General features: G+C 45.6%; 1 protein-coding gene across 3 annotated transcripts in view; it reads right to left on the bottom strand.

Annotated features, from left to right (window-relative positions):
• The window catches only part of dstyk (dual serine/threonine and tyrosine protein kinase), a 113,866-nt gene that overhangs the window by 39,823 nt on the left and 60,276 nt on the right, over window positions 1-13,767 (bottom strand). For all 3 annotated transcript variants that reach the window (XM_038819560.1, XM_038819561.1, XM_038819562.1), the window contains exon 3: window positions 1-2. This exon is cut by the window's left edge and continues 689 nt beyond it. In XM_038819560.1, the coding sequence (XP_038675488.1) occupies window positions 1-2 (2 nt within the window). The remainder of the gene's footprint in view (window positions 3-13,767) is intronic.

The raw sequence follows: 13,767 nt of genomic DNA, 5'->3' as shown, positions 1-13,767 counted from the left end.
TCCTGGAACAAAGAGACAATGGTTAGAAATGGGATAAATGCCCATGCTGCTGACTGTGACTCAATCAGTGGCAGTATCACTTCAGAGTCAGAGGTTATGGTCTCAAGCCCCACTCCAGTGACTGGAGCACATCAATCAAATCAGATACTCCCAGGACAGCATTGAGAGAATCAGCGTTGGAGATTCTGTCTTTTGGATGTTATATACAGTCACCCATCTGCTCACTCAAATGAACATAAAATTCCCCCGGCACTATTCAAAGACAACCTGAGGTGCACTCCATGTGACCTGGCCAAAATTAACCCCACAAGTGATCAGGGTTATTTTCAGATCGTTAGTGGTAGCTGCGGTTGGAATGCAGTTGCTACATTTGTACACTACCTACATTTCAAAACAACTTCACTGCCCCGTAAATCACAAACAGCTTGGTCATGAAAAATGCTGTATAAAATGACAGTTTGTTCTTCCCTTTCAGTCAGTTTGAGCATTCCTCATCTACAAGAACATAGGTATGTGTCGACACAGACTCAAAATGCCAACGGTTTCTCTCTCCACAGGTGCTGCCAGGATCTGCTGCATTTTCCCAGCATTTTCTGTTTTTATTTCAGATTTCCAGCATCAGCAGTATTTTGCTTTTATTCACTTGTGTTGGATTCAGGGACCAGCAGTGGTCAGGAAAGTTCCAGGTGCCAGCACGATGTTGTTGTGACAGCTTTGGACTTGAGGCACTGAAGGTATGCTCCAGGGATTCTTTTCAATTTGTCTTGGGACATGGGCACTGAGAGCCAGCATTTGCTGCCCCTCCCAAATTGCCCTTGAACCGAGTGGTTTGCTAGACCATTTCAGTGGGGGACAGTTTTGAGTCAACCACATCTCTGTGGGTCTGGAGTCACATGTAGGCCAGACCAGGTAAGGATGACAGATTTCCTTCCCTGAAGGCCATGAGGGAACCAGGTGGGTTTTTACAACAACCAGCAATGGTTACATGGTCATCGTTAGATTTTTAAATTCCAGATTTTTATTGAATTCAAATTTCACATCTGTCGTGGTGGGATTCGAACCAGTGACCCCCACAGCATTACCCTGGGTGCCTGGATTATTAGTCCAACCATAATACCACTGATAATAATATTTATTGTCATAAGTAAGATTACATTAACACTACAATGAAGTTACTGTGAAAAGCCCCTAGTCGCCACATTCCAGGGCCTGTTTGGGTACACTGAGGGAGAATTCAGAATGTCCAATTCACCTAACGGCAAATCTTTCGGGACTTGTGGGAGGAAATCAGAGCACCCGGAGAAAACCCATGCGGACACAGGGAGAACGTGCAGACTCTTCCCAGCTTGGGTCACTGTCTGTGCATCGAACCTGGGACCCCGGCACTGTGAAGCAACAGTGCTAACCACTGTGCTACTTGCTGCCCACCATGCCACCGCCTCCCCAACAGCGTTACAAGGAGCGCGATTAGGACTGAGGTAGGCACAACTGAGGATATGAAAGGAAGTGCTTACAGTAACACAGCAGACAATGGAGACAGAAGCAAGGTAGCAAGGTTCTGCATCTCCTGAGAGCCTGAAGGGAGATAGAATGAAGGTCAGAGGTAAAGAACGACAGCTATGAAGGCTGGCAGCTTCAGTTTTGACAACATGCAGCTGGGCAGAGTTATATAGCACCTCCAATGTACCAAAATCTCCAAACATATTTTACAGGAAAATAACCAAAAATTAACAGATTAATAAACCTCAAATAAGATTGGCAAAATATTATTCTGCTGCGTCTCAGGCAGGAAATAAATCCGAGGGAACAGGATCAAAGCTACAGCTTAAATATCCAAGAGAGCTCTGGTTATCCTGAACAGAGTTTGATATTTTACCTCACACTAAAAAACATTCATGGAACCACAGGAAGCAAACTCAACAAGAATGTGGGACTAACTTGTAGGCCTCCCATTCATCCTGCTAGTCCACTGATTCTGGACGATACTTGTATTCGTAGAACGGTTCATCAACTTCATTACAAAACAACCCTCCTTTTTTGCCAAGTCAATCCTGTAGCTGGGGCATGGTCTCCAGCCGTTCCAAGATTTATATTGCACCTCCTCCCATCCCACACCCAATTGTGCCTCCACCCATTCCTTATAACAAAGGCCTGAATCAAAGAGATGGGCAGAAAGTGAGTGGGAAGGAATATGGGTGAAGGAAAATGCATTCTTGGCGGGGTAGGGCACAGTCTTTCAATCTAAGTGCAAATATTTAATTTTGTGCGCATGGTGGTGAGGAAATAACTTCTCCACATTAGTTATTTTGAGCATAAAGGGAAAAACCCACAAAGAGGAACACGATGACAGAGGCTCACTAGTTTCTAGGTGTTGCTTTGTAAATTATACTTGCCACTGGCCCAACTTTCTCCTTCCCTCACGCGAGCTCTGATTCTTGCTCAGCACGGGGCTGGAGCTGGAAGGCATTCCAAGTGGTGATTCTTCACAAGAATGGACAGTGGACTCACTTCCTAGCCCATGTGACTGTTACTTGCTGACTGAAAAGGATTGAAAGTTATTCATTCACTGAGGCTGGCAAGACGAGCATTTGTTGCCCATCCCCAGCTGCCCATAAGGCAAGCCACCTTCTCAAATCACTTCAGTCCATGTGGTGAAGATACTCCCCCCGCATTGCTCTTAGGTAAGCGACTCCTGGATTTTGGCCTAGTGACAATGAAGGAATTGCAATATGTCCAAGTCAGGACAGGGAGGGTCTTGGAAAGGAACTAGCAGGACGTGGCATTCCCATGCGCCAGCAGCTCCGGTCTTTCTAGGTGGTAGAGGTTACAGGTTTGGGATGCTTTGGCAAGTTGCTGCACTGCATTTTGTTAGGCTGAACAAATCACAGCCATTGCATCAAGGGTGAAGGAAGTGAATATTTAAGCTGGTGGAGAGCGTGCCGAACAGGCAGGCTGCTTCTTCAGCACAGCTGGCTGAATGCAGCTTCAGCTTAGCAGACAGCATCCCATTATGATCCTTATTTGTGCTTTGTGGGCAGTCATAAAGTGAACCTCACTTTGGGGGGGTGGGGGGGGGGGGGGGGGGGGGGGGGGGAGAGGAGGAGGAGGAAAGAGAGAGAAGGGGGAAGGAAAATCGTGAAGCGGAAAACGTGGATATCAAGCGTGGTCATGGACAAAGAGGAAGTCCATCTTAGATGGGCCCGATATAGGGCAGTATCCGGAGAAGCTGAGCCAAATGAGGACGATGGTGGATGATAGAGGAGAATGGAGGCGTAGATCTCCAATCCGATTTTTGCGAATGTTCAGGAGGCTAAATGAGTCCATAAAGAGATCCCGGGCCTTTGCAAAGAGATTGAAGGCAGAGGTGATTTTCCAACAGGAGATGCACCTCCGAGTCAAAGATCAGATTGGGCAGAGGAGGGGGTAGGTGGGACGAGTATACCATATGGGGTTTGACTCAAAGGCAAGGGGGGGTGGTGGCGAGAGAGAGACCGAGAGCGAGACCGAGAGAGAGCGAGACCGAGAGAGAGCGAGACCGAGAGAGAGCGAGACCGAGAGAGAGCGAGACCGAGAGAGAGCGAGACCGAGAGAGAGCGAGACCGAGAGAGAGCGAGACCGAGAGAGAGCGAGACCGAGAGAGAGCGAGACCGAGAGAGAGCGAGACCGAGAGAGAGCGAGACCGAGAGAGAGCGAGACCGAGAGAGAGCGAGACCGAGAGAGAGCGAGACCGAGAGAGAGCGAGACCGAGAGAGAGCGAGACCGAGAGAGAGCGAGACCGAGAGAGAGCGAGACCGAGAGAGAGCGAGACCGAGAGAGCGAGACCGAGAGCGAGACCGAGAGAGCGAGACCGAGAGAGAGAGAGCGAGACCGAGAGAGAGAGCGAGACCGAGAGAGCGAGACCGAGAGAGAGAGAGCGAGACCGAGAGAGAGAGAGAGAGAAAGACCAAGAGAGAGAGAGAAACCGAGAGAGAGAGAGACCGAGAGAGAGAAACAGACACACACACACAGTGGCACAACACAGAGACACACACTCACAGAGACAGAGAGAGAGAGACAGAGAGAGAGACAGAGAGAAAGAGAGGATACAGAGAGACGAGTTGACATGTGCTAGTCAACGTATGTGCACCAAAATGGGATGTCGTGGTGTTTGTGAGGCATCTGTTGGGTGTGATCCCGAACCTAGATACGCACCAATTGATTATGGATGAAGAGTTCAAATGTGTACTGGAGCCGAGGGTAGACAGGCCGTGCCCAAAGTCAATGGAAAGTCTGAAGATGGCAATGGAGCTGTGGGGGTTTATGGAACAGATAGGAATGGTGGATCTTTGGAGGTTTAGGGATCCAGGGAAGAAGGAGTATTATTTTTTCTCACATGTGTCTAAAGCATACTCAAGGATCATTTTTTTCATGGTGAGCTGGGCGGTGTTGTTGGGGGCGATGGAGACAGAGTATGCAGGAATCATATTATTCGACCATGCATCGCACTGGATGGTGGTGAGGCTCAGCGAGGGGCTGGGTTGGCGGTTTGACTCAGGTCTTTTGGCATAAGTGTTGTGAGAAGGTGAGATCGACATTTGAGGAGTATGTGGAGACTAACCAGAATAGCTGGCTGGCCGCGACAAATTCAGGCCGGCGTTAGGGGATGTTGGGAAATCATTTGGTTTGCAGGATCAACAACCTCAACATCCATAAGAAACTACTTGCAGAAATCAATAGTTCACTAGAAAAAGCAGTGGAGATGGGCCAAGCAACTGAGTGTGCTGAGCGAGACATTAATGAAGTGCAAGGTGTGCACAATGAGATGAACCAGTTGTGGCAGTAAACAGCTGCTACTAGGAACAGCCAGAGTGTGGGTACAGCAGAGCCCGAGAAGGTTTGTTCAGCACCAGGCTATGAGGCAGGTTTAAGAGGCGTGCTGATGACAGAACTTTATCTGTTTCAGATGCAGAAAAAGAGAGCACCAAGAAGCTGAATGTAGAGCAAAATTTAAAATGATAACACCCCCTATAAGTAAGCTCGCCGAGGAACCAAAGGAGGGATCCAAGGCCGAAACACACAGATCTAACTCAACAAGACAGCTCCCACTGAGATTGTCTTAATGGTCAATGGCCGTCCTCTGAAAATAGAGGTCAATTGGGAACGAGCACACCACCGCAGGTGAAAGACCATTCAAACATCTCCAGAAGAGACTGTAACCCTCAAGATGGAGGCATTCAGGGATTACTTTAGCAACGTAGACTGAAGAGACACTAAAGTGGGGGACAACCTCCATGCCTGTATTTTATAGGAACCAGTCAGCTCAGCTACCCATCATGGTGACTGAAGGACAGAGGTCCAGGCTCATGGAACGGGACTGGTGAAAATAAATAAAAAACTGAAGCGAGGTTAAATGTAGGTTTTCCAAAGCTCAACCAGTGCACTATGCATTACAGGACAAAATAGAGACGGAACTGAAGAGCTTGCAAGACCTGGGTGTTATCAAGTCTGTGCAGTTTTCCAGAATGAGCCGCACCCATCGCCCCCGCACCAAAACCAGACCACACTGTAAGGATGAGGGAATTACAAACCAACAGTAAACAAGGGAGCTCACCTGGATCATTTACCCCATTCAGAGGATAGGGGACCTTTATGCTAAGCTAGCAGGAGGCCCCAAATATACAACATCAGGCTTAAGTCATGCTCATCAGCAGCGGGAACTAAAAGACTTCAGAAAGTTAGTTACAATAAATACACACATGGGGTTATACCAGTACGCCCGATTGCCAGTTGTCAGCCTGCACCATTTTATAGCGCACTATTGTAGCCATCGGAGATGGACACCTGCAAGGACCATGAGAATTATGGCCAATAAGGGCAGCACGGTGGCCTAGTGGTTTGCACAACCGCCTCACGGCGCTGAGGTCCCAGGTTCGATCCCGGCTCTGGGTCACTGTCCGTGTGGAGTTTGCACATTCTCCCCGTGTCTGCGTGGGTTTCGCCCACACAACCCAAAAATGTGCAGGGTAGGTGGATTGGCCACGCTAAATTGCCCCTTAATTGGAAAAAATAATTGGGTAATCTAAATTTTTTTTAAAAATTTTAAAAAAGAATTATGGCCAATAATGCCCAGGACTCAGCCAGATACAGAGCTTCTGTGCATTTGAAACGCAGGTAGCTAGACCTGATCAAAACCCCGCTCGTTTGCATTCTAATGGCCCATTTCCCCAGAACAATAGGACTGCACTCAAGAAACCGATACAGCCACAGACTGATCGGCGCCACTCCCTTTACTCAGATAGCGGTGACTGCCAAGGTCAATGACCGCTAAGGACCCACCCAGCCACCCGCCCCTTTACTGGCCGAAATCGAAGGCAGCGATCGAAGCCTGTCAAATTATTCAGTCCAAGATTAAGGACTGCCCCAAAGAGCGCAAAATCCCAGAGGGATAAAAGGGGACACAGCCATGTGTTCTGTCTCTTTTGGACCCGGCCTGTGCCAGCCCAACTGCAGCATAACGACACACAAGTTCAAGACCAATGATCGCTACCCGATGGATGAGCCCAGCAGAGACAGAGCTACTTCTTCAAACCAGCCACCTGAGATCAAGTTAAAGGCCTTATCCACTTGCACAGTGCCGGTCGCCTGAAGTTAAGTATAGGTTATTGTAGTTGACAGGTGTAGTGTAACCTGTAGTATATTGTGCTTGCATGGCGAAGTAACCCTTGTGTGTAAATAAACCATCTTTGAACTTGAACTGACTAACTGGTTGTGTGGTCATTTAACCGATATACGGGAAAGCCTTGTGGTTCAGTCAGAGAAAGAGAAACACCCACATTATTGGTGACGCTGGTGGGATAGTATTCCATTCCGATTGGCAACACTTTGGAGAGCCTGTTACAAAGAATCCCCAAAGTGACGGCATACTTGGATAATGTCTTAGTTACAAGTGCATCTCCCAAAGAGCAAGTGGCAAACCTGGAGGGAGATCATCGGGAGGTTTAATGGGGTGGCATATGTTTAAAACTCGAGAAATGTATATTTCAAGCTGATGAGGTTACATCCCTCTAGTTCAAAGTGGATGCAAAGGGATTACATTCCCCCAAAGACCATGGAAAAGCGGTTAAGGGAGTGCCTGCACCCAAGAATGTGACAGAACTAAAGTCCTTCCGAGGAATGGTCAATTACTACGGAAAATTCCTGCCAAATACATCAACAATACTGGCCCTTTCCACCAGCTTTTATAAAAAAAACATCAGCGACGGAAGTGGGGAGCATTGCTGAAAGAAGTCTTTTCCCAAGTCAAACAGACTTTAGTTGTCAACAGTGCACGCAAATTTTGATCTGTGCAAGTCATGAGTAGTCACTTGTGATGCCTCACCCTATGGAGTTGGAACAGTTCTATCCCATAGAATGACAGATGGGGTGGAGGGGCCGAATGAGTTTCTTCAACGACCTTGTCAGATACTCAGAAAACGTGCTCTCCAATCAACAAAAAAAAAATTAGCAGTCATTTATGTGGTGAAGAAATTTCACCAGTATATCAACGGACAGCAAATCACCGTTGTGGCTGACCGTAAGCCATTATTGGTGCTTTTCCAGAATAAGCCAGTGCTGCCTATTGCCTCAGCCAGTGTGCAGAGATGGGCCTTGCTGTTGGCAGCATAAAGTTAGACTTCCCAGCATTGGCCGGGAGGAGTAATCTTACTTGCAGATGCAGAGAGCCACCTCCAACTGGCACAGACCATACCGTCACCGGCTTTTCTGCAGGAGACAGTATTGGCGTTGCATTTTTTGGACACCCTGCACCTCACAACAGCCTACATTAAGCCATGCACAGATAGGGATCCATTGCTCTCTGAAATGAAGAAGATGGTGCTCACAGGGTGGTACTTCAATAAGGCCAAGCAAATGAAGCTGCATTTGCAATGCAGGGACAAAATAACCTGAGAGGAGGAGGGGCCGGAGGTGTGTCGTGGCAGGACCATTTGATGGGCGACCCTTCGCAGGCCACGGGACCAGGCCGGAGCCATTGGAACGCAAGCTCAGAAACCTGGGGCTGGAAACCGGGTCAAAGCCATTGGGAGCACGCCTCTAAAAGGGTGGCAGTTGGGAGCCAAGATGTTGTTAGGATTGGACCTATATAGTTGCACAGTTGAAACTCTTAATGTAAATGCTTCTTCATCAATAAATTCATCAGTTCATTCCTTGCCACATCAAGTCATCTCGGGGTTATTACGCACTTCATTGAAGTCCTTGCGACAGTAACGTAATCTTGTTCGAGGAAATGAAAACACTGTGGTACTTGAGGCCAAAATAACTACTGAAGGATTCAGCTCAAAATCCTGAAACTGTACCCATTAATTCTGAGCAATCCAAGAAAAAACACCTTCCAGTTATAACATTCCCCACATGCAAGTACACCTTTTCATGAAAGTAAGTGTTCCAAAACTTCAATCACCTGATGGAAATACAGATTTGAAAACTAAAACAAACCCCGAATATTGCTTAAGGGGTCAAGCCAGCAGAAACCTGAAAAATTAGCATTTCAAACTGAGTCACGGAATTATTTTATTTAGAGTACCGTAATTAATATTTGGACTATACCCTGGCAAAGACTTCTTACTGTGCTCACCCGAATCAAACACCGGCATCTCCACATCTGGCAAGCAAAGCAGGTATAAATAAAATGCAGTCAAATTCTAGACAGGATGGGGCTTGCATTCTGGAGGAACTATTGTCAATGGGCAGAATGGCCTTTTGCCTTGAACTGCTCCCCAAAAAAGTGCTAATTTAATTCTTCCATCTGGATTTCAGGATAGTTTAAATAGATAAAACTGGCAAAGACCTTGGAGAAATATTACTGAATCAGTTCTCAGAAGCATCAAGCCTTATGACACAGGGGCTGCTCGAGTGCCTGATTCTTGAGCTCTCTGACAGGATTATTAGCCTTGCCAGTCTATTAATGAAATTCTAAGAAGCTCAAATGGTCAGAACCGAAATATACAGAGCCATTCCACTTGGTTACTATTTGAATTGATGCGTCGCTCTGCAAGTTAACTCCTCTGAGAAATTATTCAGCTGACCCGAAACTGAATACCTGCCCAGTTGAGCAATTTCTGCCTTCCTAGCTTTTAGATGAGACATTAATGCAAGCCATTGTCTGCTTTCGCAGGAGGATGTAAAAGCACTGCTTTGAAGAGCAGCTGGCTGGTTATCCCCACTGCACTGGCCAATATTTATCCAGCAAGTCAACGGCAATGAATCAGATTATCTGGCATTACCGCCCTGATATCACTGGGAGCTTGCCGTAAGAAAACTGACTTCCTACAATAGTGACTACACTGTATGTTGTTGTCTGGTCAATGTTTAGGGCCTCCTGTGGTTGTGAAAGGTTCGATATAAACGCAAGTCTCCAAGAGAAGCCACCAGGATGGGGCAGCAATGTGCACATGCGCGGGATCTTCAAGGTCTCAGTTAGCCCACTGGAAAATTTACTTGATCCACATAACGGTCGTTCATCCCAGATCGAAAGCCTTCCAAAACTACAGAATGTTGTAAGTTTGTTACAATTAAATATTTTTGAAGCATAGTCACAGTAAGAGGAAATGTAGCAGCCAAATTGCACACAGCAAGTTCACACAAACAGTAAATACAAGTCAGGAGACCAGGAAGAACTCCCTTGCTGTTCTTCAATGGATTGTTTTGTGGCTGCCTCAAATGGCTGACAGGTCCTCAGTTTACATCTCTTTTGAAAGAGCACCTTTTTTCAGTGCTGTACTCCCTCATTACTGCACTGGAGTGTCAGCCCAGAATGAGGCAAGTGGTACTTCAACTGAGTCACACCACCCCCAGAGTTACTGCTGACATCAGAATTACTTCATACACTAGTGCAAATTGGTTTAGATCATCTTTATCAGTGTCATAAGTAGGCTTACATTGGCACTGCAATTAAGTTACTGTGAAAATCTGCTTTTATATAGGATTCATTTCCCAAATACCACAACTAATTAGAAACTTAATTTTTGACCAAAACATGCATCTCTACGGTCAGCCGAGGTGATTAGACTCGATTTTTCAGACTGGGACTTTGTAGCACATTCCTGCAAGAATGCTAATGTGCGCAAGGGCCAATGCAGGCCGGTTATGAAACCAAAGACTTTATTGGTTTGTAAACCTCAAGTGCCACAGCACGTGCAAGATTTACATTTTGAGTTATGGTCTTCTCCACCCCAAAAGTGCATTGTAGCCAACATAAGGAGCACATCTTCACTGCAACACTGATCACCCCTTTCTCCTACAACAATTTTAAAATGAACAAATAGTATTCATCTGACAGCCCACATGATCTAGACCTTCAGCGTACATGGCTCAACAACCTAAAGGCCTCATTTACAATCCCTCGCCAATAAATGTTTAGGGTTATGAAAGTGAATACTGGGCGGCTTGGTGACGCAATCGTCAATACTGGGACTGTAGCGCTGAGGACCCGGGTTTGAATCCCGGCCCCGGGTCACTGTCCATGTGGAGTTTGCACATTCACCCCGTGGCTGCGTGGGTTTCACCCCCACAATCCAAAGATGTGTAGGGTAGGGGGATTGGCCACACTAAATTGCTCCTTAATTGGAAAAAAAATAATAATAATTGGGTACTCGAAATTTAAAAAAAAAGAAAGTGAATGCTTTGGGAATCTTCAGGTGATTATTGAGTGAGTAATTTTCAGGTCAAATTCCAGACACTTGCATTGTTCAATATAGTTCAGAATTCCCAAGTTGAATATTCATGAAGCCATAACAGCCAGAGTAGAGTCACGCTGCCAGTTCATATTGGATTGAAATACACATCCCAGGAATGAAAGGATAATGTGCAACTTTTCACAAGAAACAATCTCAAGTGACAGCACAGACTTGATTTTTTCAAAGTTCAAACCTGCAGATTTACAGGATTAGTGAGGGCAGCATGGTGGAGCAGGGGTGAGCACTGCTGCCTTCCGGCACCAAGGTCCCAGGTTCGTTCCCAGCTCTGGGTTACTGTCCATGTGGAGTTTGCACATTCTCCCAGTGTTTGCCTGGGTAGCGCCCTCCACAACCCAAAAGATATACAGGGTGGGTGGATTTGCCATGCTAAATTGCCCCTTAATTAGAGAAAATGAATTGGGTGCTCTAAATGTAGTAAAAAAAATACAAGATTAGTGAAGAATTTTATAATTCAGAGGGTAAAACATCTTGCATGAAAAGGGGCAAAAGTAAAAAAATTAAAGAGAACTTTAAGCATCTTGAGGTCTCACCAGCATTCATCACAAATTACAATCCAAGTCTTACAGAAAATGTACAATGACATATTTTAGTGTTCAGCATTTGATGAAAAAATATTTGAAATATTTAAAATCGCTTGGAACTCATCTCTATTCGAATGTTCAAAGTGCTTATTACTCATTCAATAATTGCTTTGTAAATTGAAATCATGCTGCAAAAAGGATGCAGATAAAACAAGCTTTAATCAAATAGAAATTATTTTCAAATAAATTATGAAAAGCCTGGCTAAATTAAACCTGGCTCTGGCTGCTCGAGAGGAATGAATGACTCCAGTCTAAGCTGCTCCCACAAAGGAGGCAGTCACTGGTTATCTCCAAGTTACTATGTAGCAACCCTGCTGGAACTCAAACAGCCACAAATAAATAAATGTCATTCAAAGCTGAAGGAGGAGCCCAGGCAGATGATGAACTGGATCACGGTATTTGGTTTAGTCCCTAAAGTTACTTGGATTACTTGTGGTGGGAAAATTGCTGGTATCTATAATCAGGGATGGGGTAATTGAACACTTTGAAACTTTCGGTCGGTCTGGAAGAGCCAGCATGGATTCACGAAAGGAATCCTGACAAATCTCATCGAATTTTTTTTGAAGAATGTAGCCACCTGCAAAGGACCTTGGGAATTATGGCCAACCCAGGACTCAGACAGATACAGAGCCTATGTGTATCTAAAACACATATCGAGACCGGATCGAAACCCCCGCTTGTTTGCATTTTAATGGCCCATTTTTCCAGGACAATAGAACTCCAATCAAGCAACCGGTACAGCCACAGACTGATCGGCGCCACTCCCCTTACTCAAAGTACAACTGCCAAGGTCAATGACCGCTAAGGACTCGCCCAGCCACCAAGGCACCCACCCCTTTATTGCCCGAAATCGAAGACAGTGATCAGAGCCCTGTCAAACTATTGGGTCCAAGGTTAAGGACCCACAAGGTTAACCACATAGCATGAAATCCCAGAGGGATAAAAGAGGATACAGCCATGTGTTCTGTCTCTTTTGGATCCGACCGGTGCCAACCCAATCGTAGCAGGAACAGCCATCACGTTCAAGACCAACGATCGCTACCCGACGGATCGAACTAGCCAAATGAAATCCAGATAAAGGCCTTATCCATTTTCACAGTGTCAGTCGTCCTGAAGTTAAGTACAGGTCATTGTAGCTGATAGGTGTAGTGTAACTCGTAGAAGATCTTGTGTTTGCATGTCAAGATAACTCTTGTGTATGTAAATAAACCATCTTTTGAACTAGCTAACTGGCTGCGTGGTCATTTGATCAATATAAGGGAAGGCTTGTGGTCCACTAAGATAAATAAAAATATCCACAGTATTGGCGACGCTGTTGGGTGGGAAAAACACAAACAAGAGGTGACTAAGGTGGCAGATGGGGGGAGGGGGGGATGACTATGGATGGTATTTATATGGACTTCCAGAAGGCATTTGATAAAGTCCCATAACGGGGGAGGGTGGGTAAAGAAATGGCTGAGCAACTAAATGCATACTTTGGTTCTGACTTCAGCAATAATGGCAGAAAAGAATCCAGAAATGTTGGGGAAGATGGGTTGAGAGAGAGGGAGGAACTGAAGGAGGTCAATATTAGAAGATAAATGGTTTTCGGGAAATTGATGGGATTGAAGGCTGATAAATCCCCAGGACCTGATCATCTACATCCCAGAGTACATAAGGACGTGGCTTTAGAAATATTGGATGCATTGGTGGTCATCTTCCAAGATTCCTGGAACAGTTCCTGCAGAGTGGACTGTAGCTAATGCAACTTCATGATTTAAAAAGGAAAGGAGAGAGAAAACAGGGAATTATAGACTAGTACGGTTGACCTTGGTAGTGGTGATAATTCTAGAATCAACGGTTTTATGGTAAATCATTAGAAAGCAGTGGTAGGATCAGACGGAGTCAGCATGGATTTATAAAGTGGAAATCATGCTTGACAAATCTACTGGAAATCTTCAAGGATGTAACTAGATTGATGAGGGGGAGCCAGTGGATGTGGTTTATTTGGAGTTTCAGAAGGCTTTTGACAAAGTCCAACATAAGAGGTTAGCATGTAGAATTAAAGTGCATGGGATCAGGGGTAGCGTATTGAGATGGATAGAAAACTGGTTGGCATACAGAAAACAGAGTAAGAGTTACGGGTCTTTTCAAAATGGCAGGCTGTGACTAGTGGGGTTCTGCAGGATCGGTGCTGGGACCAGAGCTATTCAATACATATATTAATGATTTCGATGAGGGAACAAAGTGGAACATTTGCAAATTTTCAGAGGACACAAAATTGGGTGGATCAGTGAGCTGTCAAGGAGGATGTAGAGATCCTTCAGTGTGATTTGGACAAGTTGAGTGAGTGGGTAAATGAATGATAGTTGCTGTATAATTTGGATAAATCCACTGTTATCCATTTTGGGAGCAAAAACGGGAAGGCAGACTATTATCCAGCCATAAATTAGGAGAGGGGAATGTACAATGTC

Source organism: Scyliorhinus canicula, chromosome 15, assembly GCF_902713615.1.
Source record: "Scyliorhinus canicula chromosome 15, sScyCan1.1, whole genome shotgun sequence".
In the NCBI taxonomy this organism is placed as follows: Eukaryota; Metazoa; Chordata; class Chondrichthyes; order Carcharhiniformes; family Scyliorhinidae; genus Scyliorhinus; species Scyliorhinus canicula.
This window is presented reverse-complemented; position numbering and strand designations above follow the sequence as displayed.